Source organism: Phasianus colchicus, chromosome 9, assembly GCF_987193195.1.
Source record: "Phasianus colchicus chromosome 9, bPhaCol1.hap1.1, whole genome shotgun sequence".
In the NCBI taxonomy this organism is placed as follows: Eukaryota; Metazoa; Chordata; class Aves; order Galliformes; family Phasianidae; genus Phasianus; species Phasianus colchicus.
The window spans coordinates 9092998-9118308 of record NC_143444.1 but is presented as its reverse complement, the minus strand read 5'-3'; the positions used below and the strand labels follow the sequence as shown (position 1 = coordinate 9118308).

General features: G+C 46.7%; 1 protein-coding gene across 3 annotated transcripts in view; it reads right to left on the bottom strand.

The window, feature by feature from the left end:
* The window catches only part of FASLG (Fas ligand), a 143751-nt gene extending 118472 nt beyond the window's left edge, over positions 1–25279 (bottom strand). For 2 of the 3 annotated variants that reach the window (XM_090146100.1, XM_031595710.2), the window contains exons 1-5: positions 16514–25279; positions 16181–16226; positions 14670–14723; positions 9794–14240; positions 2185–2280 (exon numbers count right to left, since the gene is read on the bottom strand). In XM_090146100.1, coding sequence (XP_090002226.1) covers positions 13846–14240; positions 14670–14723; positions 16181–16226; positions 16514–17239 — 1221 coding nt within the window. In that variant the 5' untranslated portion in view covers positions 17240–25279 and the 3' untranslated portion in view covers positions 2185–2280; positions 9794–13845. Of the gene's footprint in view, positions 1–2184; positions 2281–9793; positions 14241–14669; positions 14857–16180; positions 16227–16513 lie in introns of those variants that run through there. The other variant, XM_090146101.1, reaches the window with a different exon arrangement.
* Between the last annotated feature and the right edge of the window lie 32 nt (positions 25280–25311).

Sequence of the window (25311 nt, the reverse complement as noted above, 5' to 3'; positions counted from 1 at the left end):
GTTCCAGGCTGCAGGCCTGATGTCCATGCTAAACCTCACCCCTTTGAGGACCCAGGGACCCCATCTCAAAATTAAGATGGTGACACTTCTTTGAAGCAGTGGGAGATCACTGCCAGAAGCACTGAAAACCCTGCTGGCTGTCCTATCCCTGTCCTTGGCAACCTCTGCTTCCTGCCCGAGGTAGCTCAATTTCCTGTAGTGTGTTTACATGAAATAAAGAGGAAACATTTTCTGTTTATATCTGCTGTTCTAACAAGCTTTGAGCCGTTTATCACCATTGCTATCGTTATGCTCTCTCCTAGGTGGTAGAGAACAGGGCATGGCCTGCCACAAGCACTTACGGGTGGAACATGACTGTCACACCAAAGGTGTCCAGAATGGGGAGGAGCTGTTCAGCCCCTCCTGCACATCCTTTCCTCCTTATCTTCTTGAATGCAGACACCACACAGTGAAATGACAACTCTAGTTTGGGGCTGAGCCAGAACCTGGTGTTAAGCCACAAGATAAACAAGTGGAAAAGGCTTTCTGGGCAGGGCTAATAACAGAAGCAGAGCAGGCTGCTGGCCTATGTCAATCCCATACCATAGTTCCCAGTCCCCAGAGCTAGTATCACTTCCTAGAGGAGTCTCCCTGAGCTCAGGAATCTCCAAAAGAAGAGGAAAGTTCTGCAGAGAACGTTCTCACTCTGTAGCTACAAGCCACCAATTCTGTCTCCCATCCACAGGGCAAGCCTTGCTTCTGAAATTAAGAGAGTCCCACAGCGAGCCTGCCAGCCAGGCAGACACTAGTGCTAACCCTGCTCAGGTCCCCAGGGGCACACAACCCACCCAAGATCAAAATCCCAGTGAAGAAGCTGGTCCCCACACTGCTTAGATCATCAGCACTTCCTTCCCCTGCCGCCACCATGCATCATGGAAATGTTTGAACATCACCTCCCACCCCACAGGGAAAGCAGCGCAGGCGGTGCCCACAGCCATGCAGGAGGCACATGGTTTTCTCTGGAGCAGGCAATACACCAGCCTGCACAACAGCACAGGGTGGGCTCAGGCTGTGGGTGCTATGTGACAGCACCAGACACCCTCAGTGCTGTCCCAGCATTTACCTGGTCACAGGGAATGGGTGATGCTGTGGGATCAGGCAGACACTGTGCTGAATGGTAGGGAGGAAGGAAGGAGTTTCCAGAAAGTCCTCAGCATTGGCCATTCTGCTAGAACACTCAGCTGAGAAAGACTCCACCACACGTGGAAAGAAGGGCTTTATCTCACCCCAAGCTCCCACCACCACCACCTGTGATTCACCCGTCCCAGCAGAAGTGTCATTTGCAGAATGCAAATACATGTGAATCACCTGTCTGCTTTTTGCTGCCTCTAGGGCTGTTTTGGAAGTATCATACCGCCCGGCCACAGTGCTACACTACTCTGGAAGATGAGGGTGATAACATTGCGAATCATGAGTTCTCTTGGAAGCACTGAACGGCAGGGCCAAGTAGTTCAGGCAGCACACAAAGACACTGGCTTTACTTGAATGTTAGTGGTACATGTGTGATTGTGCTGGAGTGACCCTACCTGTAAATGAGATGTGTTCAGCAGTCCTTGTCTCACTGAAGGTTATTCCTCATCTGGAAGACCTTCAGCTTCATCGAGCATAGAGATTCTTGGCAGAGTCCCCTCAAATCCTAATCCCTCCCACAAGCCTCTGGTCTTGGATCCTTGTTTCAGCTTGCTCCTTGACTGCAGGGCTTGTGTTTATGTGTTTATGCAGCTATAACTTTCTCTCATTCTGTTCCTCTTCAGCTGAAAATGCCCCTGCAACAATGACCTCACCCACAAACTGCAAAGAGTAAATGCAATGCAGTGTCCCCAAGATACTGGTCTCAGACAAAGGAGATTATTTTTGTGATTATAATGCCTTTAAGAAGCCAAAGGCAATTGCATCAGGCTGAAGCCTTTGGTGCATCCCCCACATCTGCATGTACATAGGAATTACCTCCTTGAGATCTCTGACCGTTCACGCTGACCTTGCAGGGCTTCTAAATAGTTCTTCCCTACTGTGTCGTTGGCTCTCACACCTTTCCCTCCTGCAGCTTCACCCTTCTGGCAAAGAGTTCATGGCATTTCCCACTCCCCAGAACTTACCACAGCCCCATGCATCACAGTCTTCCAAACACATCTCCTGCCTACTCACCTAAGTCACTTTTTCACCAGGTCTTGCAAATACAGCCACTGTGATGCTCTCACTCCTCAGCATCCAGATCTCACCTCGTGCAGGCGAAACAGAACTCTGTGGCAAAAGAGAGGAGTGACAAAGTTGCTTATGAGATAAATGAAGTATTTTCACATACTGCCTTTTCTTTCTCTGCAACAATGGAGCGTAACCACCTCTAGATGGGATAAAGATCTCATACAACATTAGCAACTTTGCTTTATCTTTTCTTCATCATCATGCAAATATTTGCATGCGCTTACTGCCCCAGCACAAGGAGGGTTGGAGTGCAATGTATGAAACTCTTCTAGCTGTTCCCCACTGCGCATTCTCCTCATCCATCTGCAATCATGTACTCTCCTTCAACTGGGCATACAGCTGCATGGAGAGAAGATGCCTTTAGAGCTGTTGCATCAGCTCTAGAAACTGTGGTAGGTAGAAATTAGTTTACTTTACTTTTGGACATTCACCCACACTTTCATAAACAATTGGCTGCTGCCTGCCAGCATTTGGGCTTTTTTTTTTTGGTTTTTTTTTTTTTTTTTGTTTTGTTTTTTTTTGGCCTATCACAAGTATTGCACCTCCAGTCAAGCTTGCTCTCTCCATATCTTTACCATTGTCAGCTACTCATTCCAATGTCTTACCGCACATGAGCATCTTCCTTGGATGCTTAAAATAAAGCACATCCTGGACTTGAGTTCATGCAAACATTAACAAAGATGAAGGAAAACAAAACCCAAACACACACACACACAAAAAAAAAAAATATGAGTCATCACAGATCAATCACAGATCACTGAGAGAACTTCAGTGACATATGGAGGTGTGCAAACACAGAGCCCATGATGCCACCATGCATCACGGCACTCTAAATGCTGACGAGCAACATGCAAATCATCCAACAGGACAAAAACAAGAATCATACATCACCTGGAAAGGCATCATAAATAAATAAATAAAGAAGCAAACAGAAGTAAAGAGCAAAGAGAAATACAATGTAGAGCACAAAATGTACCTACAGATAATAGCTGTCAGCAAAGGCTGATGGGAAAATACTGCCCTAGGAAAAAAGCATACATTAATCTGGGGAAAAAAAAAAAAAAAAAGAAGCAATTACTTCAAGCTTCAAAGGTTTCTAATTTTAGAGAGAAAACTGGCTGTGACAAAGTAGGCCCGGCAAAAATTAAAGCACAAGTAAACAGTCCTTTCATGCTTTTACACCTGTAGTCAGGCTCTGAAGCCCCTGCATGTTCCTAATGCATAAGAGCTCAGTTTCAGGACACATCAGAGCATTCCCGGGATATCAAGCCACAAAAAGGGGCTGCAAGATTCTATTCGGTAGCTGGGAAATGCACTTTCTAGCAGGTCTCCATGAAGAAGCATCCCTCTTGGCTATAGCTGTTTTCCCAGTCTGCAGCCTCATGCAGCTGCTGAAGCCGTTTTGGATGTCCCACCAAGCAAGTATGCAGTTGGCAGTCATCATACCTTGGTGCTTGACACCAGCCTGGAGTGTGACAATAAGACACCCCAGAGAACTACTTGCTGGCTGCTCCATGTTTGAGGGCTCTGCCTTGCCCTTTTCCATGAGCAAGCAGTCTGAAGGCCCTGTGTCCTTGGGAGGGATGGACCTTATCTACTGCTCACTGCCTGTTCTCTGCTGCTAGACTAAACTTCTGTAGAGCCAGCACCCCAAAATCTCCACAAAGCATCATACCAGGGACTTCATCTTCTGTAAAACATAATGGATAGAGTGATATACAAATTTTGTAATAAATAATTTTGTAATGTATCCCTTTCCTCTACGCTGTTTTCCAAGGTCACCACAGAAGAAACATTCCCTACAGACAGCTGCAGTGAACATTTGTTCTTGCTGGCGTTGGTTCTTTTGGGTTGACAGAACAGCTTTCAGGCAAACAGACTTTTCCCCAGCTAGCCAGTAAACATAACAGCATGCCCTGCAAAACTCTTCCCCCATATCTACCACCAGCACACTTTTAGCAGCATTACTGTGACAATAAATTCACATTTTCCAGCCCAGAGGTGAGGCTGACGGCAGGCATCTGCTGCCCAGGCACTTACTAGCTGCATTTGGCTTTGTGCGTTCACCATTTATCATCCACTTTTACAAGGAGGGGAGAAGAAACCTGCCCCATCCTCAGGGAGGTGCAGAGCCTGGATGGAGGAAAGGGCACTTTCTTTGTGGCAATGGCAGGGAGAGGAGTCCCAGGGAGGAGCTGGTGCCAGCCTGTGGCACAAGGACAAGCCTTGGGGCTGATGGAGGCCTTATTGGGATTTGCCAGTGGTCCAGCCCAAAGCTCTGGCTGACAGGACTGAGTGGCCAAGGGGAGCACTGCAGGCGAACACTTTACTTCAGTTTCATTCTCCCTCCTTGCTCTGAGTGGTCTCTTACTAAAAGCAAACATTCAGGCTTTCCTTTCCAGCCACAGGTGTTCACAGGAGCATCTCATTTGTAACAGACTGCTGCAGTATGGTGGCAGTGCCTCACAAGCCCCAGCTCTGTACCCCTGCTTCCAGGTCACTATCCTTCCCCCTGGAGCTGCTTATTTTTAATATGCTGACCACAGCCATCTTTCTCACAAATCTGCACCTGTGAGACTGCATTTCTTCCCATTAGCAATCATTTCCAGATCCTTCCATTTGCTGCCTGCTCTCCCCAGCCTGACACGGGTCTTTACCTCAGCGCACATCTCTACATCATGTCCCAGACTTAAAGCACTCTATGAGGCTGCACTGCCCTCCTGTTAACACTGCTTCCCAAACCTTGCAAGCTGCAGGCTTTATTTCAGGAGATGCTGGCATCCATGCCCAGTGAGGGCTGCAGGTCTCTGTGAGGAGAGTGCAGGGGCTGCCTCGTATGGATCATGGCCACTTCCATAGGGTTCCAGAATGTTCCAGACCCCTCAGGGAATGGAAACACCAAGGCTGCAGTTGAGCCCAGCAGCATGCTGGTGGGGCTCTAGGTAAATGTGTTTAAAAAAGTGCAAAATGCTGTGCCAGGCAGTGAGGGCTGAGGGAAAAAGTGGCAGAAACACCTGAAGTGCTGAGGTGAGAGGAGAGAAAACGGTGCTACTCTACAGCACTGAGACGAGAGAAAATGGCGCCCGCTGTGCAGCACTGAGGTGAGAGGAGAGAAAATGGCGCCCATTCTGCAGCACTGAGGTGAGAGAAAATGGCGCCCATTCTGCAGCACTGAGGTGAGAGAAAATGGCACCGCTGAGCAGGGATTCCCCTGCAGCCCCTGGGGAGAGCAGCTTTGTCCTGATGTTCCTGCATGGGTCCTTCCAGGGGCTGCAGAGGGAAAGCATAAATAAAAAGGAGGAGAAGGAAGGAGTTGTATCGGACTGGAGCTGCCATCCTTCTGCCCCACCAGGTAGGGGAGGCATGAGGGAAAGGGCGAAGCTGAATACAAATTGGGAAGAACTGTTGTTTATTTTGTTTTCCACTATCCAATCTATTTTAACAGGCAGGAAATTAATTTTCCCTAGCCCACTAGCTTTTCCATTTGTTTTCTCCCCTGAGCGTGTTGCAGTGGAGCAGCTAGGTGGGTGCTGTAGAGCTGCTCAGGGTCAGCCCTCTGCAATTCTTGTCTAAAATTTCCACTATTCACACATTTAGCGGGTTTAAGGTGTGCCCCTTCTACAGCATATTCCAGGTGGGAGTCAGAACTTTCATCGTGGCTCAGTCTTGCTTCTCCATAAAGAGGTATCCATCCCTGTTCAGCACACAAGGGTAGTGAGAGGGAAAGCAGACTTTGTAATGGAGACATGTTTGCAGTGCTGATAGGGCCAAAGGAGACCATGACCCTATTCAGTGGTGTGGGGAAGGAGGGATTCCCAGCAGATGCTGTCATACTGACTCAGCAGCTCTGTGAAAGGTTCTGGGTCAGCACAGGGCTCCACTGCCTACCGGCTCCTATTTACCTACTTAGCAAGAGAAGAAGAATGTAGAAGAATCTATTCAACATGCTTTTTAAGACCACAGGAAATAGCACTTTTAGAAAGCAGAGCTACAGGGTCAATGTAGCTTTTTTTTTTTTTCCTTCGCCCCCTAACCACTCCTTCCCCCAAGGAAGTTAAAGAATGAAAGGGGTCAAAGGGGTGAAAGAAAAACCAAACTGAGAAACCAGTTATGCAAGGCGCATTGCTAACAAGCAACATAGCAGTTCTGTGAAAGGTTTTCATACCCCTAAAGAGCAAAAACAAAGTGTTTAGCAGCAGGACCAGTCTTGCAAAAGGTACAGATCACTAGAAAACAGTCTCAAGGTAGCAAAAGAGACAACTTGATGACAAGAAAGAAGTGTCAAGTTTCTCAAAAGTCTGTACAGCAACACTTGCTGTACTTGCTGTACAGTTGAAGTTACGAGAAGTCTATGATTTAAGACAAATGTTGGTTTCTTTTCTCTAAGCCATGTCTTTTGTTCCTATGACCTTATTCTCTCCCCATGAATAGCTAGGTGTGCTGAGTTGCCCTGGCCATGGGTGGGTAGAGGACAAGACTCACAACTGGCCCAGTTTCCTTAGTCTCTTTTGATGCTTGGTGCAACTCCACTATGAGTTCTGTTGAAAACTTAGCACACTTTTCTTCACAGTGTCCTATAAAGTAACATGCTAAATGTGGTTTACAGGCAATGAGCTGAAATACAGAAATGAAACTGCTGCTATCGAAGTGCCCACTTTAGGATTTTTCACAGAATTCAGTGGTTGTACATCTCTCAGTACGCTCTTCTTTCACACCTAACAGTTATAAACAGCAGCCTTGAGCATGGCAGCCTTGTGGTCTGCCAAGTCATCACCATCCCACCCATCTCTCCAGCACATCTAGCCCCCTCCTATGAGCAGCACTGAAATTTTGTCCACTTAGCTCTCTATGAAGCCTAAGGATGATAGTGGTGTGAATAACTTTGGCTGACATGGCACCTAGACCTTCAAAGGCTGCAGGACTAGCACACAGAGACAGGAGCTCACATCACCTCATACAGCCTGCACCCTTTGGTGAACAGCCTGGTACCAGAAGGAATGAATGCTGCTGGGGGCCATCAGTATGGGGTTCCAAGCCCCTTTCCAGGTTCTCTGATGCTTTCTATTTCCCAATCTGCTGGATGAGCTAGAAGAGTGGAAATTACAAAACTCCTAAAAGACCCATGGTTCTGCTATTTATACTTAAAAGCCTTAGAAAGGTTTTTAATTAGGTTTCCTAGCAAAATAGAAAGGTGGGAATTGTGTGGGATGGCTTTACTTGTTCTCCTAGGCAGGTTCTATGCCAGGTTCTGATCATAATCTGACCTTTGCTGGGGCTGCCTGAGGCTTTTATCTGAGACTGGGCATCCATCACTGTATCTTTACTATCATACATGCTTCCTGGGAACAGTCAGGCCAGCAAGTTACATTAGCATCAAAACACAAGTCTCAAGGTCTAGTGCACAGCACCAGATATTTCTATTGTATCACTGTCTAAATGATCTTGCCAGGTACTGAACATCTTAACTGCAAAGCTGGAACACTGGATACAGTAACTGTATGGATACATTTAATGCTGGATGAATCATACCACGTCTTGCCCACGAGCTCTCCTCTGTGCAGAAGGGAATGCATATAAATACATAATAAATGCTTCAAGAGCAGGGAAGAAGGAGACACAGGCTCCACAAGCAGACCTAATGATACCTAACGTGGTCCCAGCTGGATCAAGCAATTACCATCCTTTTCTCTCCTTCAACAGCCTCTCCTGACTCACATTCTCCATAGCAGCAAGCAGGGTCTCCACAGGATGTGAGTAGGGAGTTTCAAGCAAACCTTGAAAATGATTGTTCCCCACCCGTGCTGTAAGAGTAAGTAGGGCAACAGAGGAGCCTGACTCAAATTCTTGTAAGCTCAGATAAACAAGAAAGTGCAGCTGTGGGCAGGAGCAGAAACAACCCCCTATCACCCCCCAGAAAACTTCGACAGCTTTCATATTTGCAATGGTCGAAGAGCTCAGCTAACAGACAGTAGCTCAATAAGCCACAACAATTACCTCCTCCTCCTCCCAGCAGCAGCAAAGTAACACATTTGCAAAGCCACACACAACCTGGTGGGCTGCTCAGCAGCAAGGATGCGCAGGACCGATTTCAGAGCACAAAAGCAAGGATCATCACAAAGGCTGCAACAACATCCTTCTGGGCTTATTTGAGTACTAGCCTGATAATCTGCCCTTGTCCAAGCTAAGGACAGCAGCGGGATTTATTCACTAAATATCCTGAATTTCTCCCAGCACTGTCCTTTTGAAACCAAGCAGGGAATTAGAGAAATCACATCCTCTTTTGTTGCTTAAGCATTCTTAATCTTCTATTATTTAAATTCCTTTTTCAGAACTTTAGTGGAAGCCAGTTGTTGGATAGCCGTTCTCCATTGCAGATACCTCAGCAGGGAGCATGGATAAACAGATTAGCAGCAAGTCAGTCTTTCAGCACGCCCTTCGGAGCCTTGGCTGAGATTGTGCAGCTCATACCAGTTCTTTGGCTGACCCTCTGATAGCTGAGAACTGCAACAGCCGTAAACACGTTGCACCCTTCTTTGGGAACTTCATGTCCATCATAGCAGCATGAACAGCTATCTTGTAGGCTGTTTAAATTAAGAAGGAAAAATCTCCCCCTCACATATCTTTTCTGAATTTTTTTTTAATCTCTTAACATAAATCTCACAAATGATGCCAAGAGGAATGCATGCCCCCAGCACATGGCTCAGGAGAGCACACACTGTGGGGAATTAAGGTAGGTAGGGAGGAGGTTTGCCTGTGATGCTGAGCTGAGACTTGTTTCCATTCCTCCCCATCTCTTAGGTCCCCTCCCTCTGCCTGACAAGACAGGGCAGAAGGTCCACCACAACACATAGTCCTCCTTCTCATGCATCAGAGCTTTGGTTATGTGCTGGGAATGGAATATCTGAATCTCATGTTACCTCAAGAGATGAGTCAGCAACAAATTGTCATGTCTTTATTTCTCATCTTAAAAATAAAATTGAGAAATTCACATGTAACTTCCCTCACCTTGCATACCAGCTCCTCCTCTCTTCTTACTCACCTCATTCCCTTTGCATTAAACCTCAGCCACTTAGTCATGCCTAAAACTACACTTTTGTAACCATGACGTAACGTGCCTCCTCTTATGAGTGCTAGAAAAATAAGAGTATATATTATATACTATATATAATATTATATACATATATATATATATTATAAAATAATATTTAAGCTTCCCTCCCTTCCTTCACAATATGGTTCATATATTCTTTACAGCTCCATGACGTAGAAGTAACACCACAAGACAGAGTAAACAAAACTTGGAAACATTAAGGCTGCCTTTAGGGGGGGAAAAAAATAGAAAAGGAAAAATAGCAGGAACAATGAAGCTTGTCTGATCAATCAGAAAGAAGATTGCTTCTTAACTCAGAGGATTTGAGAGTAGCTTAAAAAATACTGGTTCTTCCATTCTTGTGCTCTCTTTTCTCTCTTGGAGGGTTACAAAAAGACTCATGTATAATGCATATCAGCTAACTACAACTAATCTGTGCAATGTCTGAGCCAAGACGCATACCTGGGTGAGCCTGCTGAGAGCCAGTCCATGTCGGAGCTGCATTTCATGTCTCTGACACTGCTGCATTTGTTGACCAGCAGTGGCTTCTTTCACTTCTGCATTACAAGACCCCTTCAGGCCTTCACTGTGTGCCAATGACCTTTCTCTGCATCACAAGTAACAACAGGCTAGTAAAAACTCGGAGACAGGCGCAATATCAATAGGAGGGATATGAGAGACACTGGCCATAACTATTAGGGGCCATTTCTGCTTCTCTGAAGGTGGTTTTCTCTGCTGGGGGAAAGCTGCCTGCAGCAGAAGCTGCTGGGGCTGCTTGCCAGAATGCCACCTCTCATCTCTACAGGTCTGTGAGGAGCAGCACCCAACCTCAGCCTCGCTCGTTACTCATCCTACCTCTTACACTTAGGCTCTGCCTCTCAGAGCTTGCCAAACCTCCTCTCGCTTCCTGCACTTCTGCTGTAGAAGCAGCACTATTTACCCCACCAGGGTAGATAAATAGGATGCAGCATCTGATATGCATCAACCACGAAAGCACCCATCTCCCTCAAGCAGCTTGCTATGCTCGGCACATAGCAGCATGAGTGTTTCTATGTCATGCAGGCTTGGCCAGCTGCACACCCCAGACATGCAGGCATTGCCTGGAAAGGGTTCAGTTAACCATGAGAATTGGTGTGCCTGCAATGGACTTGCTGGATCAGCTCGGAGCTGGATCACATAGAAATAGAATGCCTGCACCTAGGAAGAAAGGCTGCGAACCACAGAAGACCCCAGGCAGTAGGAGCTGATCAGAAGGTGCTTCACAGGAGTTGCTCTGGACTCATCACTTCTCAGCTGTGCTCTCTACAGAGAAGTTCCCTGGAGTGCTGTTAAACACTGCCCAAGCCCTGCAGTACCTCCACACGTGGCCCAGGCTCTTCCATCAGGAGAGAGAAGCTTGGCCTACATGGACAGCTGGGATTGTTCAGTCTGGAAGAGGCTCAGAGGAGACCTTGCTGCTCTCTACAACTGCTTCAAAGGAGGCTGTAACAGGGTGGGAGTCAGTCTCTGCTCCTGGGTAACAGCAACAGGACGAGAGGGAGCGACCTCAAGTTGTGCTAGGGCAGGTTCAGGCTGGATATTAGGAAACATTTATTCTTAGAAAGAGCAACTCTTTCCAATGTACCACCACTCTTTGAGTGTGTTCACTCTCTCAGTCACAGAAGCATTAACAATGTCATCATTAAATAGTTATAAAGAATTTCATGTTAACATTAAGCAAATACTCCAATTAGTGAACAGCTTCTTAGACAGATAATTAAACTGATGGCTTTAATAAAGCTTCTCCCACAAGCAGTCTGTGAATCAACCCTGTGCAGTTTAAAATTGTATGCTTCTGTCACGACCTTACTTTGAATCTTCAGTCACAGCCCACGAGCTCAGCAGTGGATTTTCTACGTTCAGGTTGAAGCGATGTTTGAGAACGGGATCGCAAGGCAGAAGCACACGTGTTGCTGACATCTGTGCTGCTGACTCAACGCAGTAGCAGCTGCTCTCTGACTCAGGAGCAAGGCTAACAGCTCATGGATTTGTCCTACGAGGAAAGGCAGTCTGTCCACCTCAAGAGACCCCAGCCAGATCTACACCATCCACTTCACCACACCACTATCTCTGAGACTCGCAGGTCTGCATTCCTGTCAGCACATCAGATAAAAATGTTAACAGATTCTTGTCCCCTCCTGATGTGCAGTGAGAGCAACTGCCACATCCTGCCCCAGAGCTCAGGTTCATGGCTGAGATGCCTTGTGCTGATTTATACAAAACTTTGGGAGCTTTTCAACCCTTCACTAATACAGCACTAGCAGAGTGCATAAACTCAGCATCAGTTTCCTTTGGGTGCTGAATGCTCTTTATCTCTCTAAGCTGTTCATCACCAGCAAAGAAAGGGAGAATACAGTGTACTCAGAAATTGCTGCAAGCATACAGATGTATAAAGAGAGATGCACAGTCACTCTTCAGATGGATGTCTAGAAAGCAACACAGCATAAAGAGCAACCAGAAAAGGGAAGAAGCTTCCAGCCTTTCCTTAAAAGATTCAGTCCAACACCTCTGTATCTGTACTAAGAGGTTTGTCCCTCTGATAGCAGGAGACAGGTGCAGTGGGAAAGCATCAGCTAAGCAAAAAAGATTCCTAACCATTGACTTTCAGAGGCACTTTCCTTCCTCAGAAACGCAATGGAAAGCTCCACCATGCAGCATGGCCAGTTGTGTGAGCAGAGGCATAGTGTTCACCTCACCTGGCTGCACCAACAGCCTTGTCCACTCCTGGGTTTCAAAGAAACATGCTACCACAAAGCAAGCAAACACAGGCCACACACCACAGAGCAGAGGACAGCACCAGAAAAAAGGAAATAAATGTTACGTGCTGTGGGAGAACCACTGTTTGAATTACAAGAAGCCTGGACCACAGGCAAAAATGATGCAGCATAGCCTTTTTGTACTGCCTAGTGACAACATGGCAAGTTGAGGTTAATCCTTGCAAGGAAGAAGCTTTGTGGACCAGTGCTGGAGCGAGCAAATGTTATTTAACACTAAGTATGACTTCCTCTCTTCACCCCTCAGACTGCCATGTGAAGTGCTGCTAGGGCTGGCAGGCACAGAGAGGAGCGTGGTGCTTTGGGGGATGGCAGCACTTGTGTTCAGCAACCACTGTTCTGCCCCCAAACACTTCCACACCCAGCCAAGACCTGCGGGTGGGGAAAAGCTTGTGTCCAGCTCCAAACACCACTACCTCCAGCATGCAGGGGAGAGCTCCCAGCCACCCACATCCAAACCAGAACTCGCAAATAACACCCAGAGCAATACTTACAAAGCACAGGGGCTCTCCAAAACTTTCCACCAATATTTCTCTCAAATTGAGCTCAACCCTGCATTTCTAGATCAGTCCTCTCCCTGACGGTCAAACAGGGCTTGAGCAGACAGCTTGAGCAGTCTGAACTGACTGCCTCACACCTTCCTGATCCCCAGATCTCAACAATTTTCGTTGCCTGAGAGCTCATGGCAGGGACCCAGTGCCCCACCAGGCAGGGAGCAAAATTTTCTGGCACATTGCTAGAGATAGAGCAGGGTCCTGTCCACCGACCAAAGGCGTTCTGGGCTTTGGCCATTGCAAAAACCTTCTGTCCCACATAATGAGAGTACAGTACCATTTTCTAGAAAAATATATCTTTATTTACCAGGAGAGAGCATCCCATGCTCAGCTAGGGCTGGTTTGCTCAGGTCCTATCAGTGAGAACGGTACCTGGCCCCTTATGCTGTACCCACCACCATAGCATGGGGAGGATTCAGCAAAATCTTGTTTTCTTCACAGGGCCAGGACCCCTCAACAGCATTGCCACTTCCAGCACATTCCTTGCAAGGTGAGTTAAATAAAGGGGTGGGGATATTTTTTGGGAAGGGAACAGTCAATAATTTAACACAAAACAAACCTACCATGCTTAACAAGCCAGCTGGTAGGTGGGTGCCTGTCAGACAATTTACAGTGCCAAGTGTCCAGGTGGGATGGGCAGACCATTGCTCAGGGAAAGCAGCCTGAGCTCACTCCCACATCACCACCCATGGTGTGGCACAGCACAATTCAGACTGAGGGGCCTCCTGGACACAGGCCAGCTGTCCCCAAATGGCTTGAGCTCACTGGGGGCACAACAGCATGTGTGGGCCAGTGCTGCTGAGGCCCTGATGCTTTCTCAGGCAGCAGAGTCTTCTTGAGCAAGTAGTGAGTTTCAACAGGGTCTTTGATGCACTACATTTCAGGGTGGTGGTTTTATTCAGAGGAAGAAAACACATGATTCTCTTCAGATAGCCACAGGACAGCCCAGGTGCTTCCTAGAGGTCTGGTTTCAAGTCTTTACCTGTTGCTTGAGCCTTCTCATGCAGAAGGCTGAAACGTGGTTTCTTGATGGGTTTCCTAGAGTGAGACCCTGCTTTGGTTTTGGCACTGTTGCCTTTCAAGTGGCCGTCATACCCTGCATGTCCCGGTGTGTGGGCTGCTGCCAGCCACATTCCAACAGCACCACTTAAAGCTTAAATAACCCAAAGAATGTCTTGGATTCCTCAAAATTAACCAGATCAATTTTGGAAACGTTGACATACAGACTGTCCCTCTCCCTGAGCTTGAATAAAGCCCCCAGGTAGCTTTTCCGGGCCCACATTTTCTCCTTTGTACAATAGTTGATGCGCTTGTCCTCCATCAGCACATGGCTGCCTGGTGAAGCTGGGTTTCTCTTGTAGACAACGTGGGTCAGCACCTCGTTGTCACAGTGCCTTCCCCGGAAGAGCACATTGGAGTACACAAAGTACAGACCAGTCTCATTGATCACAAGGCCCTGGGCACGGTACTGAATGCCACTGGTGAAGGCATGACCAGAGATGGGTTCCCACTCCAATGGGAGGTTCCGTTGTGTGGGGTTCCCTGGAAGCCAGAATGAGAGTGGAAGTGCAGTAAGTACAAGCATTAACATGTTTTTCCTTCAGTTACACCCCAAGTCACAACCAAGTTCTCCATGTCCTTGTATGCAGCATGAAAAGTCTACCACAGCCTCACGGAGGTGGGAGCTCTCGCCTCCCATGTGCTCAATTGGCATTGAGCTGCTTTTGAAAGCACCTCACTGACAAAAACAAAAACCAAAGGAAAAAATGGAGCTCTCATTAAAAAGCCCGAATAAGAGGAATATTTTAGAAGTGGAATAACTTCAAGTAGCCAGTGCACACGCACTTCTAAAGGAAAATGAGAAAGTCTGTGCGAGGCAGCTCCTTACAATGACAGCCAAGCTGCCCTTTCACCTCGGTAACATCTGCCCTGTTCTCTGCTCCCAAATCTTGCTAGCCCCTCAGCACATACCTGTTAAGTGTGCTGCCTTCCTTGCTTCCTTTTTCACTGGCTTGCTCCCCTGCCCTGAATGAAAACAGAGGAGACTTTAGCCATATGCTCCATGGAGAAGCCAGACCAGTGAGAAGAACAGAGGCATCCGTGAGGCTAAAGCAGGGTAGATTCCCAGCAGCAAAGAGCACACAGGCACCATGGCTTGCTGTAAAGAGATAGAAAGATGCTCAGCCAAATGCTACAGAACATTAGGAGCGTCGGAAAGGAAGAGGTGAAGCAGAGGATCAGATGTGATCCAAAGCAAAGGGAAAAAACAAGAGAGCAAGGAAAGTTTTCATCTTCAAATGGCTCCACCAGCGAACTCAAGCAGAGGACATTCACTCAGGTTTTAGGAGCGGGATAATACTGGGCCTTTACGTGGCATCCTTAGTCTGTGTCAAGGTGACTGCTTGTGTCCCGTCACAGACATACCTGCTTTATTGCCCCACTCCAGCCCAGCACTTCCACAGCAGCAGCAATCTGGCTGCCAAGTACCAAACCTTACAGCTGGACCAGAAAAGCTATTTGAGACATCCTGAAAGCACTGCCCAGCCAGGCAGACCCTGTCCTCAGAGGGGCGGAACACGGGTAAGAGAATTCTACCTTCCATGGAGGGCCTGAGTCCTCCTAAAGAAATTAGGCTGGTTACAGTGACTGGGCATGGGGACTCCATCCTACTCTATCTTGCCCTTTCTCTCAGTGTCTACTTCTGAGCATCAAGTTCTCAGATTTTAGAAACATCTTGTTTTCTTAAGCCAGTTATTTGGCCTTCTTTAAAAAGATTTCATCGCTAATAACACTAACACAGAATGTAAAATAACAGTTTGAAAGTTCAAAATATGATTTTAAAATTGTTCCATTGAGACTGAAACCACTTTTTCTTTCCTCTAAATTTAGGAAAAAAATGTAGGTCCTCTTGGAAAGTTTCAATTTCAGTGAAAAGACATTTTTTAAAGAGAATAAAATCACCATAGAATCAAGATCATCTCATCTAACTTTGATTGCAGCAAGTGAGACTCTGTACCAAAAGAATTTAGGATCAAAATTGCTCTCTCTCAAGGGTACAAGCGGATCTTCCACTCCCAAGGAAACAAAACTCTCTATGTCATCCAAAAAATCTTAAAGAGCAAAGAGAAAAAGTAATAACATGTGCATCTCGGTTCTCTGCTCTCCTCCTTCCATGCACGCTGTTGCAGTGCATTAGAACAGCCAGAAATTCACTTCCATAGCAGAATCCCTCCCAGCATCAGTACCCCACTTGGGTCTGGGAGGCCCTAAAGCAGAAGCAAACTGTTCCACATTGACACCACTAAGCAGGATGCAGGATCCCCTCCCCGCGTGCTCTTCTTCAAGCCAAGCAAGTGTAATGAGCACTTCCAGAGCATCAGAGCTGCAGCCCTGCCTTTGCACCTGACAAGGGGAGGGAAGAATTTGGCAGGAACATTCACATGTGCTGACAAGGAGGAGTTCCTCTACGTACATCAACTCACCTATGAGCTTCTCCAGGGCTGGAGGGATGTGTTCAGTGCTGACAGACTGTCAAAAGAAGAAGAGTGACAAGCTCGCTTAGCAGGGTGAGAGCATAAAGGCAGCCAGACTATCTCAACAATGGCTATTGTGAGTGCTCATGCAGAGCTGCAAGGTTAAGTGTACAGGGAGAGAGAGCCTGCAGCACTCAAACATCAGAACATCCAGATATGTACCATAGTCACCAACAGAGCAGTCCTCCACAGTAACAAAAGCCCCATGCACACTGGCATGGCAGACATGTCACTGCCACCGGTTTCTCCCCACAGCCTGCGTGGCCAGCAGGCAGACTTTACCTCTCTGAGTTCAGCCAGTTCCTTCTCCAGGTGGAAAATCTGAAACATGCTCAGCCCCACTCCAGTGAGGGCCAGCAGGATCAGCAAGAAGATCACCAGGAAGCTGACGCTGCTCCTTTCTCTGTTGCTCTTTGGCTTTTTCCTCCGATCAGGTACTGGTGGTGGGAAGGGAGCAACAGGGGATGCCGGATGGCAGGAGGTACTGGCGTCGGCACAGCCATCCACCCAAAAGATCTGGGGATACATATAGTTCAAGTTCTGCTGCACGGCTGGGAGTGGGATGGGCTGGACGCGCTTTGTGTGATCTTCCATGTGGCAGCCAAAAACTGCCGAGGCTGGCCCAGACTGAGCCCTGGGGGAAGACCCAGCTCTGCTTCTGTGTGCCTGCATCATCACTCCAGCAGCGATCGCCCAGCTCAGATGCTGCAACTCTATGAAAGCCTCAAGCAGCAACAGCAAACCCCAAAAAGCTTCCGCCCTCGGCTGCAAGTTCAGGGCACCCGCCTGCTCCTCCCACACTGCAGCAGCACGCACATGCAGCAGGACAGAGCTGGTGGCAGGCTGCATCACACAGCACCAGCCCCAGGAAGGAGGTGTACAGAGCAGCACAGTGCTGTCAGGCAGGGGCTGAGTAATCAGCCAGCCACCCTTTCCAGCAGCCCACTCAGGCAGAGGCAGCTGCTTTTCCACTGTGGTGTCCTGCACCACAAGCAGGGGGAATAACATACTCTTCTGCTTCTGGCATCCTGCACGAGAGGTGAGAGGCAGAGCTGAGTTTTCGCCTTAGCAGAAGTATGAAGATCTTATATCAAGTACAGTAGCAGGCACTCAAGAACTGCTTTGTTTTGCAAAGGACAGATTACTTACTGCTGTCTGCTGTCCTCTTCCAACTTGAAGCAATAATAGAGAGGGCAGTTCTTGTTGCTTTTCAGTCTTCTCTGAACAATGGTGAGTGCTGCAGCGGGACCTCACCTGGCTGGGTGACTGATCAGACACTGCACTACTCATCTTGGTAGAACTTCCTTGACTTTCAAGGAAGGATTCAGAGTTCAGGCACACTGCAGGGACCAGCACTTTTAAAGGCTCACTGCCAAATCATGAGGAGAGAGAGCATCTCCATTTCTCAATTTAATTAAGTCTTCATTGGCTGCAGATTTCTAAGTAGTGGCAAGGAGCTTTCCCATAAATTTACCATAAATTTACACAAAAGACTAGCTATTTGCTCTTCCATTTCACAGACATAATGAAGTGAGTGCATTTGTAGGAGGACAGTGTTCAAAAAATGAAATGTTTAGTGCAAGAACAAACGGAATTTTTGTCTCTTATGTGGCTGAAGAAAGCAGCCCCAACACAAAGGTTTTGATCTTGAACATCAAAATCTGGAGTTCAAGGTTAGCATGCTCTAACAATGCGTGCACATTGGTTTCTCCAAAGCAAGGGCTGAGCTGTACCTCCAACCACACCAATCAGTCAGATGTGCATTACCAGCCACCCCGCTGCTTTTTGAGAATGTTCACCGCAGCCCCTTGCTGAAAAGGGAATCCACAGCACAAACCATTTCAGCAACCTCTAGGGTCTCGTACTTCTACTCTTTGATGCAAAAAATAAAAGCAATTGAAATTCACCTCCATCAGTTCGAGCCTACTCAATACTCCTCAGAGCGCTGAGGACACCGTGCCTGTGACTCGCTGCAAAACAGACACAGGTGCCAGGGAGTCCCCATTTTTTAATGTCCTCTGAGGCCCTTCAACTGCTGCAAAAATACAAGGGGCAAAGTTGAGAGCTTCCTCCCTCCTGAACTCTCTCTTCAAATCAGGCACTCTACCTTTCCCCCAGGTGGATGGTCAGGTGTTTGAGGTGTCTTCCCCCTCCAGGCTGACCCCTACACCCTTTTTCTGACACTGATTAAATTCAATGCAGACAGCTCATCTTGGTGGGATTGTAGGCACATGAGCAAGATCCCTTAAATGTCACAGATGTGTTTGTCACTGACCCACTGCTTCCTATTTTCACAAAAAAGCACATATATTTTTGTAATTTGTGGGTAAGCTGATGAAAGCCCTGTTTCAGCTGTGCCTGCTGCATCTTCTCTATTCGGATCAAGAGCCCTCTAACACCACATGTTGTGGCAAACTGAAGACCAGGGTTATTTTACCAAAGAATCCATTTCAGTGCTGAGCACACTTTCAGAGACTTCTCCCTTCCCGGCACTCTCTGCCATTGCTGCCTGCTGTCACACTCTCCATTTCACCTGTGGCCACCTTCAGAGCTCACCTTGAAAGCAGTGCCAAGTGGGAGCACATCCACGTGGCACATTGTGACACCTGCAGGCTCTGCCTTCTGCTGGCTTCCTACTGCTCAAACCATAGACAGGGTTAACAAGGATTTTGAAGTGATGGCAGGACTGTTTGCTGCAGATAGACACCCATGTGAAAGCAAGCTCTTTTGATAGAAAGCAAGGAACCAAAATTTAGGCAAAGTTGATCTCACCCAACATAGGAGTCAGGAACAGTTGAGCAGGATAAAAGGATAGAAGAAGGGCAAAAAGGGCATCGGATTTCTCTCTCTGCCTCCTAAGCCCCCCCTTTCACCAAGTTTGTCAGCAAAGAACAGCAAAAGACAAGACACGGTTACACAGGCAGAAGAAGAGAACTTGCTCAGAAGGATCCCTCCATCTCTTGCTACCCCCGAAGGAAAGGTGGGAGCTCTTGTTAATTGCACACATCATCAGGCTGAGGTTTGTGCTGACAGCAATTAGATTTAGCCAGCAGCTAAAAAATACATACAGGTACAAGTTTGCATCAATACATTCAAGGATTTAAAAAACAATTAAAAAAATGCTGCGTAGGAGGAAGACTTATTAGGCTCTGGACATAGTAAAATATGTATTTGAAGATGATATTTCCTGTTACAATAATGACTAGTAGAAATGCTAAAAAGCAACTCTTGAAAGCCCACAGGGCCGCAGAAATTACACCCAAGAGCAACTGAAGATCTAGTTAAGAAAACGAACAAAAAGACAGCATTCAAAGGTAGGGTTGTGTTTGAAGCATTAACTCCAGAGGTGACAAGCTTTTGTTGTCCCAGGCTAAGCCTAGCAACCAGAGCCAGACCAATACTGCTAAGTACCAGCCACATACGGCAAAACAGATGCACCTTGTCCATGCTCACTAATGGGTACTTCAGAAAGAGCAACCACCCAAGAGAAGGCTTCTGGGTTTTTTTTGCAGCAGGGAAAGTGTGAGGGCCCAGGAACTCAAGCTCGCAGATAGCACCAGGCTAACAAATGGGGAGATGCAGACAGCCTCAGAATGCATATTGCAAGTTTAAATTCAGCTTCAGAGAGGCTCAGAAAGGAGCGACAATAACCGACAGACAGCAGAAGCATCCCCTTGGTTTATGTGAGAGCAGAATGGCAGAGACATAACTGAGGATCCTACGCAGCTCCATAATGCTCCCAGCTGCCTCCCCCCCATATGTTAAGGCACGAGCATGGTGGATCCCACTGCACTTTCCTCATTTGCCCCCCCCTGCTCCAGAACAGCCCGTGGAGACAGCAGCGGCTCACAGCATCCTTGGGTTACACAACACTGCGGTGAGTGCCGACATCTCAGTGTTGTTTCTTTATTACATGTTTTTTTTAACAGTTCAGCTTTCCCAGCCAAGGGTGATGCTTTCCACTTCCCTCTACAGTCAACTCTTCACTAGAAACATGAGGTACACGCTGAGATGCGTGCTGGTACCAACAGCTCCCTAGAGAGCTGTTCACATTCACAAGAGAGCAGCATTCAAACGCCATTTCTGACAGCTCCATGGCATCGCAATGCTTAGCACAGCCCTTTTCCAGAGAGCAAGACAATTTTCTCTCTCTTGTTCATTAAGCACATGCAAACTACTCTCTGCTCCCAACAGGCACTGGGATCAGCAGAAGGGGCACTGAGCTCTGTAGGGCCCTTTCGAGGCAGGACAGAATCCAGCAGCACAAAGAGCCAGTACAGCTGAGAATTGAAAGCAGCAAAGTAAGATCCCATTTCTTTTGATTGAATCTGTAATAAAAGCAAGGAAATTAAGTACAGGGCTATGAGGTAATGGGATCAATTGCTTGAACATACGGGAAACAAAAACATAGGTGATCTAATTGTATGCAAGAGCCTAGTTATGAGAAAATGGAACAGCTGCTGTGGCTGCTCAGAGGTTGCAAGGAAGACCACAGCAAACACGCAGATGCTGATTTCCCGTTATCCCCATGACAGTCAATAAGTGCGTTCACAAACCCTTAGGTGGGACCCACACCCTGCCCCATGCTGCCAGCACACAGCCAGCCTCAGCAGTGGGAAACACCAGCTGGTTGTCAAACACCGACCATGCGTGTGTGGTAGCTCCCTGGGCAGTGCATGCAACCCTCAAGTCAGCAGTAACCCTGCCATGTTATAACTAATAAGAGATGTTCACCAGCTGTTTCAAGTTATTTTTTGTAAGAATCATAGACAGATTCTTCTTTGCTGTGAGAATACAGAGGATCCAGTAGGATGCAGGCTCTGTACCCAGCACGCATCTAGCAAAGAAAAAACTAGCATCAAGACAGCCAGCATTTATCTTCCATTTTTATGTCCTATAGAGTCAAAGAAATACAGAATGGTTGCGTTGGAGGGGACCTTAAAGATCACTGACCCCACTCCTGCCATGGGCTGACTGCCCCGAACTCAGGCTGCCCAGGGTCCATCCATGGCCTGGAGCACCTCCAGGGATGGGGCACCCACGTCTCTGGGCAGCAGTGCCAGCATTTCGCTGGCTGAGTGAAAAATACCCCTCTAACCTCTAATCTAAATCTCCACTTTTAGTTTAAAGTCCTTTCACCTTGTCCTGTCATTATCTGCCCATGGAAAGTTGGTACCCCTCCCACTTGTAGGCTCCCCTCAAGCAGTGGAAGGCTGCAATGAGCTCTCCCCACAGCCTTCTCTTCTCCAAGCTAAACAAGCTCAACTCCCTCAATCTTTCTTCACAGGAGAGGTGCTCCAGCCCCCTGAGCATCTTCATGGCCTCCCCTACACTTGCTCCACCAGCTTCACATCTTTCTTGTGCTGGGGCCCCTTTTATTATTTTTTAAATTGGGGAAGAGATGCATAAAAAAGACTCATGATTTTTACTATCCAGTCCTAAGCTAACCCATTTTATCTGAAAAAGGTCTGGAAACATTAGATCTTCAAGCTGATCCAAACCCCCAGTAGGTTTCTTTTCTTTAACAACACCTGATGCTGTTTGACACTCAGGGTTTCCACAAGATGAGACACGCTGCTTGATGGCTGCCTACCCACAGCACTTTGTGGTCAGAGCTCTACGCTTTGTTCCAAATGCAGTGGAACATCTGTACCACAGTGAAGCACGTTAAGCTGTTCCATCCCATCTCACGCTGCACACTGGCAAAAGCAGAAGCCAACTTACACTACAGCTCTCCCCCCACCAATACCACACAGCTGGTGGAGTTCACATACTTAAACTGTATTTCCACTCTGATGCTTAATGCATATAAGCAAGATGTCTTATTTCAACAAACATGGCTAGCAATACCTTTATATGATGCATATGTTTGTGATTATGCCTTCTCTGATGGAAACATTCATGTTGCTTAGGTATTTGGTGCCCCTGGGCTTGCATGAAGGGATCATGAAAGTGCTCCAAGTACTTCTGTGTGTGACAGCTTTTTGCAACAGGAAACAACAGCTCTCTGTGCTCTGACAGGCTCCTCAAGGCGACTGCCTGACCTGCTGGCTGAGTGTTGTGGTTTGTCTGTACAACCACCTCAGCACACTGAGGTTGTGGCAGAGCTCCAGAAGCTCAAACAGCTCCACAGAACTCCCACCAGCATCCTGCTCAGTGCTCCCTCCCTGCCATCACCTCCGCAGATGTACTACATCTATGTCCTAAAAGATGAGACCCTCGGTTTCCATAATTAAGCAGCCAGATTTCTTGCTATACAGGCTGCTGCCAAAGTCAACTTAGTTACATTGAGATATGCTTTAATGCAAAAGCAATTTCCTCATGGCTGTTCTAATCTGGTTTTGTTTTAAGCAATATAATAAATAAGGTTGGCACAATGTAACTCAAAGACTCCAGAAATCCGCAATGAGAGCCAGGAGGCCAATTCCATTTAATAACCACTTGGTTGGAAACTGAGTTGGTTTTCGCTTGTTAGTTTCTAAAACAGGGCATCTAATTTAAGAACAGTTTAAAGGGTAAAGAAAAAAATCTTAGATAAAACAGCAGTTGGACACTCTTCTCTACATGCCTGAATCTCGAGAAGCAGCCTGAAGGAACACTGCACTCCAGTGGAAATCCTGAGAGCACACTGCAGGAAGCGGAAAGCAGGACAGGTGCTTGGGCAAGCTCTGAGCCACAGCAGAGTTGGGAATGATCACAGACTGAGCACGTGCTGGGGAGAAAGGACACAGTCCTCACTGCTCAATATGCATGCTGCTTTTGTGGCATTTTACACCACAAAACATACAACAAGATGGACCAGGTCCTCCTCTGAAGTATCCACACTGCCCCAGTGATTTGTCAAGCTTTAAAAGCCACCTTCATGAGAAAGTGCCACTTCTATAGAGCATAAACAACTTAGGAGAGCCTTTATTTCAAAGAAATCAGGTTAGTCAGTGTGATATTAATAAAAGTGAAATAGGAAGCTAAAAATTACTCAAGAGCCCACATGAAAGGATAACATTAAGCAAATGAGAACGTGATTTTAGGAGCTTTTTTGAAAAAGAAAATAAAAAAGTGGTTATAAATAATTAAAAGCAGCAAGCACAGCAAGAGGAAGCTGTGGTTCAGTTCCATCCTATTGCCAGAAGCAAACACACAGCTGCAAAAGCACAAGCAGTCCAGGAGGTTCCTCCCAATGGAGCTTTTCCAGCAGTTAAAGCATGATGTCGTCAGTTGGAAAGTTCAGACCAAGACATAGCTGAAATGTTTGGTAACAGTAATGAGAATATGGAAAGTTGCTCCTCAACTGACATGCACCAGCAGTGATCCTAGGACAGAAACATTTTATTGACAGGAGTCATTACTGCTAACATCAATATCCATTAAGCAGCACAACAGGACTCACAGGCTGATGTCTCTCACTATATGTCCAGTTAATCAGATACTTAAAATACTGGAGAAGTTTGCACTGTGGGCAATGCTTTCTCTCCCCATCACACCAGAGAATTCACACAAGCTCCCGTACACTCAGAGCCCAGAGGCAGCATTTCCTAGGAACAATAATGAGCCTTCAGGAAAGTGAAGCTACACAGCTCACGACATTATGATGTGGGTTTTTTAAAATACTGATTTTGGAGAACATCTTCAGAACTATGAACACTATGAGGTCCTCCCGAGACAGTCTTGAAACATGAGAGACTGAGTGAGAAACATTCCTGACCTTACATTAGCTGCCCCTTATGGCACCTGCCACATCTCCCACGTGAATTGCAAGCCGCACAGCCTCAAATCACATAGCTGAAACAGAGCTCTGCTCTATTTTGGACATGCATTATTCCCATAGCACGTCCCCTGTATGTTCAGTACATTGAAATTTTATTGCTTTTTTTGTTTGTTTGTTTTTTTAGTCAAACACAACCACTCCTTAGGTTACTAAGCCCTACCCAGGTTTAAAATGAATAAATAGTAGGGAATACAGGACTGTTTGAAAGGAATTTAGTTGCACATCTAAAATCACTGACAAGGAAATATGTACATCTGCTTGGAATTTAAACATGCAGCCTACTCACAGTTACCGACACTTGAGGTACAAAACAGATCACAGCAGCAAAAGAAATCAAGAGGGTGTTTCAGTTTGAGGCCAAGTATCACCCACCCTAAAGAGGACGGGGTAGGTACGTCAAGTGTTTTTAAAGCACTCTTATTGGATGAGGAAGCACAGGAGTGCTGCTGATTGTTCAGTAATCATTTCTATATGATCCTCAAGGGTAGCTCACCAGTGCTATGGGGTAATCTAGTCTAGGAAAAAAAGTGGAGAAAGGGCAGAAGAATTCCAATCCAGCAAAACAGAGGGATGCAGAGGAAGGATTCTGGCTGTCCACACACCACCACTGTTCCAGAGAAGCTCGGGTTTCACCAAGCCCTCAGCAGCTGCTTCAGGAAAGGCAATGCCTCCTTGCCTCACAGCAATCCTCACACGACAGTTGTCCACCACCATCTTTGATTTAACTTCAGATTCATGATTTTTTTTTTTTTCCCCATCCAGAGCTTAGAGGCCAGTAATAACAAAGGATAAATAAAAACTTGATAGTTGGAGATGCATTTGACACCTGCACATCCCATCATCAGTCATTTGGCCTCATTCCATACCTCTCAATTTGAGGTTCCAGCAAACAATAGCAAAGATGGGCTTTTCTAAGAATTCAGTCATGTCCAGCTTCACTTGTCTGATGAGAAAAACAGCTCAGTTATAACCAAGACAGAAAAGAAAAGCAAACTTCCTACAAATGACGCATAAAGAGGAAGGAAGGTAAATTGAAACAGAAAACCCACACCACAAAAAAGCCACACACCCCCAAAGCAGCCCTTCCTGCACTTTGCAATTTTTTTTTTTTTTTTTTTTTTTTTGAATCAAAGCAGTTCTCATGATGAAGCTAGAGACTTTCATGAGAGAAATTAGCACTGGGGAGGTCACTTTTGAAAAGAGGAGTAAGGGACTGGACTGCCAATGGATTTGGCATTTGGCTGCATACAGTGCAGCTAGGCTCACTACAAGTAAGTTGTTCTGGCCTCACACTGAAATGTAAAGGTCACTCCTC